This window comes from Eschrichtius robustus, chromosome 1, assembly GCF_028021215.1.
Source record: "Eschrichtius robustus isolate mEscRob2 chromosome 1, mEscRob2.pri, whole genome shotgun sequence".
Taxonomy (NCBI): domain Eukaryota; kingdom Metazoa; phylum Chordata; class Mammalia; order Artiodactyla; family Eschrichtiidae; genus Eschrichtius; species Eschrichtius robustus.
Window position 1 is genome coordinate 10,822,774 of NC_090824.1, and position 6,000 is coordinate 10,828,773.

General features: G+C 60.2%; 1 protein-coding gene across 1 annotated transcript; it reads right to left on the reverse strand.

Moving 5' to 3' along the window:
* Window positions 1–2,716: 2,716 nt before the first annotated feature.
* On the reverse strand, window positions 2,717–3,678 carry FAM181A (family with sequence similarity 181 member A). Its single transcript, XM_068553475.1, has one exon. The coding sequence runs from the start codon at window positions 3,593–3,595 to the stop codon at window positions 2,717–2,719; it is 879 nt and encodes a 292-aa protein (XP_068409576.1). The 5' UTR covers window positions 3,596–3,678.
* Between the last annotated feature and the right edge of the window lie 2,322 nt (window positions 3,679–6,000).

Sequence of the window (6,000 nt, forward strand, 5' to 3'; positions counted from 1 at the left end):
AGATGAGTTCCTGGGTTTCATGTGGAACCAACACCATTCACTTCTTGGTCAGGGAAGCAGCTGCTGCTGCTACTGCGGCTGTTTTTTGTTTGTTTGTTTGTTTGTTTGTTTTTAATACTGAAGTTTTCCAAGTTGTGTTTTTCCCCAACTTGCTTCAACGTGGAAAATCATGGTGTCGGGTGCTTCTGTTGAGTGGCACCTTAGTAAAGGTTTCTGCTTCCAGACAAGGCTCCCAGAATTTGAATTAAGGCACTGCCAGGTATCCCCTGGGAAAGGTTGAGCCCCAGAGGAGCTGTGGGGACCCAGGCCCAATGTACTCGAGCAGCACCCCAAGAAAACATGCCTCCCAGAGCTGGACTCCTTCTCTGAAGGAATGTGGGTGGCTGGACGATCCAGGCACCCGTTCCCGTGGGTTGCCCACTCTATAAACAACACTGAAATGTCAGTGTGGAAGGACCTACAGACACCATCAGATAACTAGGAGAGGTGACTTTGGGTTGGTGCAGCTTTTCATCCTTTGTGAAGTACTAGAGTGCCCGGCACTCACATCATCCCCACAGCTACCCACGTTTGTTTTGGTCTGTTTTCAATCACAGTTTTTGGATGAGGATGTTCTGGCACAGAGAAGGTAAGTAACTTGCCCAAGGTCACACAGCTAGCAGGTGGCAGAGCCCAGATTAGAGCTTTTAACACCCTGCTGTACAGTGTGGAGGGGCTGAGCCTCTCATCACAGTGGGTCCTGCAGGGCGTTTGTAATGATGCGCAGGTGGGGAGAGAAGGGGACATGCCTCCTCCAGGCCCCCTCTCTGTTCTTTAAAACCAGAGCAGCCTGAGGCAAGGGCTCAGGCTGAGGGCTCCCTACCCCATGAGCCAGATAATTACTCAGGACAACCCTGCCTGCATCATGTGGCCTCATGGCTCCGAAGTCTTCTGAGACCATCAGGCATAAACCACCAGAAACCCACCGGCTTCCCAGTGAAGCCGCCCCTCCATGTGGATGCCCCTCTCCAGGGGAATCCTGGAGTGAAAACAGGCAGGGTAGCAAGGGCCCTTAGCAATCACTAATCCTGGGGCCTTGTGTTAGGAAGGATTCTGAGGCCATATCCGGGCCCCAACAGAGAGAGTATGTGACCAGTTGATGATACTTGCCTTGGACTCAGAAGTGGTGGGTGCATCTGTTTGCTATCTTTGATCTAGTCCCGGCTTTACAGAGGAGGAAACAGGCACAGGACGGGGATTAACTTGTTCAACAGGATGCTGTTGATTTGGGAGCCATAGTCCCCAACGAGGCTGGTCCCCTGCACCTGTCCCGGTAGTGAGAACTGCGTTTTGATGAAATGAGCCGCTCAGCGCCCATGGCAGCCCCTTCGCTCTCAGCCACGGAGCCACGCCACACACAGCAGCGCAGATCCCGGGCCTGCGTGCGGTGCGGGCCAGAGCAATGCCCCACCGACTGAGGTCTGCACAGGCATGCGGGTGATCCCTCGGGCTCTGGCTCTGCCGGCCCCCCACCTCCCAAGGCTGCTGGTTTGGGCACTATTGGGGCCAAACCGAGGGCCACTCCCCGCCACCAGTGCCCCCCTCTGTGCATTGTCACAGGCAGAGGCCCTCATCATTCCATTGACAGGGCACCTAGGGTGTGCCAGGGGCTGCATCAGGCCCGGGAAGAGAGCCATTGGCAGGTAACCTAGGAATTGGAATGAGCTAGACATGATGATGATGATGATGATTCTTCCCATGGACATAGAACCAAAGACCATGTTGAAAAAAGGAGCAATTTGGTCAAATTGCTCCACAAGGGGCTCCGCTCCTGCTTGGTCTTGGCCCAGTCTCTGCCCTGAGGCTGTGATCGGAGTGGAAGGTACTGCAGAGGGAACCATTCTCATCCCACCCCTCATCCTGCAGGTGGGGCAGAGAGGCCCCAAGAGGAAGGCTCCAGCCCCACATCCCATGGCAGAGCCAGGAGCACAGGTCCCCCTGCCCTGGTCCCAGCCTCCCTATTCTCTAGAGCAGTTTGGACCCTCTGGGTAGCCAGACCTTCCCCGCTCTGTTCTCTGGTGTGGGGAATCAGAGCATCCTTCCCCGTGAACTGTCTCCACCCTCCTTCCTTGGAATTGAGCGGTTGGGCCCCAGTGCCCATCCCCAGACATCACGGAGGTCTCTGGGCCACTCCAGGCTTCCCCCACAGCCTCTGTAAGTGGCCCTCCATCTGGGCCAGCCAGCATGTCCTAGGCCTGGGGACCATTCAACTTCATGGACCCAAGATGTGAAAACTGCAAAAGAAATGTCTTTATTCTTTTAGCCTTCTTAATATTTACAAAGAACAAGAAGAACAGAACTGAGATTGGCTTACACAGTGGGTGGCAGATGCACAGGTGCGTAACTCTGACTTCTGGAACGGCCGGCAGGCCAGAGCAACGCCCCACCGACTGAGGTCTGCACAGGCCCGCGGGTGATCTGTCGGGCTCTGGCCCGGTTGGAGAGGGGCCGGCCGAGCCCGGCTCCACCACTCCCAAGGCTGCAAGGGCTGGCTGGGCAACTGTCTGAGAAGCCCCTGCCCCGATCCTGCCCTCCTCCTCCCCCCCGCCCCCAACATACAAAGGGAAGGCTCTCGAGAGGCTACACCACTGCCCAGCCCACTCCTCACCAGGAGAGCTCCTGGGGTCCCCAACACCCCTGCAGGCCAGCGGTGGGGACCGAGGCCCTCCCAGCCCGGCTAGAGGTAGCCAAAGACGTTGAAGATGGGCGGGGGCAGGGCCGGCTTGGTGGGGATAGGCTTCAGAACCACGGGTCTGTACACTTTCTGCCCGGGGCCTTCCACATCCTTGCAGAAGTGGGCCAGCTCACCTGGGGAAGCCGAGCTTTTCCGCCAGAGGCCCAGGCTGGGGAGTGGGCTCTGAGGCAAGGCCCCCGGAGGGCCTGGGTAGACAGGCTGTCCATGGTACTGGAAGGGGCAGCAGCTCCAGGCATTGACACGGCCCACCAGGGAGACCCCAGGCATCTTGAGTGGCTCCTTTTCAGCGGGTGCCCTTGGGGATGCGGGCACTGGGGCTGTCTCGGGCCCCAGGGGCTCCAAGCCCTTGCGGTGTTTCTTACCCTCATAGGGAGGTCCCTCCCTGGGGCCCAGTCCCCCCTCCAACCCCACGGGGTAGCTGTGGGTGGGCCGTGGCTCTTCCCAGAAGGAAGCGGGAAGCTGTCTTTTCCTCATGGGCACCTGGCCAGGCCTGGCAGCTTCTGGATCCGGCCCGTGTAGGGTCTGCTCCTTAGAGAGACACTCCTCCCTGTAGGGGTTCCCCAACGCCTTCTCCTTGCAGCACCCACCCCCGCTGGGGCTGGAACTGTGGCCAGAATCAAGGGGCAGCCTCCCAGGCCGGTCCTCGGACCCCCTTTTCAGGTGAGGCTCGGCCCCTCTGCCGGGGAGGCCCCGCGGGAGCCGGGAATACTTCTGGGAGAAGCGTTTGAGCTGCTTCTGCAGGTACTTGCGGTGGTCCACCGAGCGGCGGCAGGGTGCAGACTTGTCCAGGGCCGCCTTGATGTCGCTGGATGCCAGGTTCACAAAGTTCAGCAGCATCTTCACGTCACTGTCGGATGCCATCACCAGGGGACCACTGCACGGGGCTTTCCATGAAGAGGGTGGTTCTGCAGGTGGCTGGCGGCTCCAGGGCAGGGCACGGAGCTGACCTGGAGGGACACAGCAGCCGTTGGAGTCTCTTTGAGCAACCACACTCAGCCCTCCCCAAAGGCCACATGGCTGCAGACAGTGGTCCTCACTGCAACACCCCTCAGCCCTAGACAGAGTCCTGGGTCACGGGATGCTCATTCAAGCCTCTAAGCATTCCCAGGGCATCTGTGATGCACAAACACATTTCGTCTTCTTGGGTCTGTTACCCTGCACATGCAGCTGAGGCTCAGAGAGGTCGGGCGACTTGCCCAAGGCGACCCAGCCACAAGTGGCATTGCTGGGGCTGGAGCCCACTGTGTCTCCCACATACCACGCCGCCGGCATGCACAACCTGCCAGCAAGGTTTTCATTTCTGAGCCGAGGCAACCGCTCCACTTTAAGGCAAGGCCAAGCCCCCTGTCTCCCCGGCGGTGCCCTCCTCCTCCCACCCCCGCCCCCAGCCCTGCTAGCATCCACCCCCCTCCTCAGTCCCCACGCTCCACCCACAGTTCTCACGCAGGACAGGCAGGACCCCTGTCTGGCACTCAAGCCGAGGCCTGCCTGGCGGGCTGATCTCAGGCTGTGGGCAGCAGGGACTCCCCCGTAGAAGCATCTGCAGCAATTTCATGCCTCCTCGGCCACCACCCGCAGCACCTCGCCCCTCCCCCAGGCCCCAGCCTGCCCCACGTCCCCACCCAGTGGGGCCTGAGACGCCTGGACCTCCACACTGACCGAGGGTGCGGGGCCCCGGGCCCCGCCAAGGTGGCCCGGCAGGTTCCCCGCCGCAGACCTGGGCCAGGCCCGGCGCGGCCGGCGAGCTCCGTGGTCCGGCTGGAGGCAGTTGTGCAGCCCTCGAGCGGGCTGAATGGAGGACGAGTCCCCGGAGCTGGGGGGCCCCTCAGGCCAATCAGGAGCGCCTCTCCAGATACAAAGCATCCCAATCAGGCGGCAGCGCCCCGTTCCCACATTCTTTGCCGTCACAAATTGTCACCATGGGGACCATCACAAAAAAGACAGCTCCCAAATGCAATCATTTCCCGGTAAATTTCTACCCTTCAGCCCACTCTCCCTCTCGGCCTCCACGCCCCTCCTCCCCTTGACCTCGGTTCCCTGTTTTCTCGAGGGGGCGGGGTGTGTGTGTGTGTGTGTGCCCGCGCGCGCGTGCGCGCACGAGTGCGTGTATGTACGTGTGTGTGTGTGTGTGTGTGCGCGCGCGCACGTTTAAAAAGTCCAAGATTGAGGAGGGGCTGGGCCCAGAAGAGATGGGCTGGCAAAGCTCCCCCAGACTCCAGGCCTACAGCTGCCACGCTCCAGTGCAGACAGACAATCGGATGGGGTGAGCCGGGGCGGGCTGCTTTCCCCGCTGTCCCTGAGTGTTGAGTGGCTCTCTCTGCTCTCTCTCTCCCTCTTTCCCTCTCTCCTCTGTCCTCTCTCTCTCCCCACCCCCTTCCCAAGGCATCGGGCACTGGCAGGCCTGCGAGGGCGGGCAGCACACTGATGTTGGAGAGGTAGCCAGGGAAGGACTCTCTAACGAGGTGCTGGGATATCCATGGGAAGGGAGCTGGAGCTCTCAGGAATCTTGTCTTTATGTTTGCTTCCTCAATTGAGCTGCACAAAGCCTGAATTGCCCATTCAGCGCGGCCGGACAAAAGGTTGGCGTTGCACGGTCCCCTAGCATTTGTAGTCAAACAGTTAGGGACTTAAATCGAGTCGTCATGATGGAGAAAGAGGTGGACAAAGCCCATAGAATTGCCATCAGCAAACATTTTCCTGTGTCATATTAGCCAGTCTCCATGGCTCCCCCTGGCCTGGGGACAATGGCACAAGTTTGCACACTTGGCTACTGTCACCGTGCCAACGCTGGCGGGGCCCGCAAGCAGGGCCGCTCTGAGCAAGCAAGGGAGCCTAGAGCCAGCCGCTGGCCCTGCCCACTGACTGGCCAGAGGGAAGGTGAGGCCGCAGGCGGAGGGAGGCTGCCTGGGAAATGCTGATGGGCGAGGCCTCCGTGCCAGCCAGCTGGGTGGGCCCCCACCATCTCACGCTCTGCCTCTTCTTTCCCCTCCTCCTCTCCTTCCTCTTCCTTTCTTTTTCCCCTTTCCTCTGCCACCTTCTCCTCCTGTCCCCAGCCAGCTGACACCAACCCACACCTTGGCATCACAACCTATAATGCCAAGGACTCCTCTCCAAGGCTCCCACTCCCCCAGACTGGGAGCACTGGCAGGGCAGGAGGACTCACCCAAGAGTGGTGGCCCCACCCCCTCCTGCTGGCCAATAGGCAGCCGCTGCCAGCACGAGGCACCTGCCCACAGCCCCGGGCTCCAGGCCGCCTCCTCTCTGGC

Bases quoted from the DNA above. Each gene is read 5' to 3' on its own strand.
- FAM181A (XM_068553475.1), bottom strand. From the start codon at position 3,595: ATGGCATCCGACAGTGACGTGAAGATGCTGCTGAACTTTGTGAACCTG.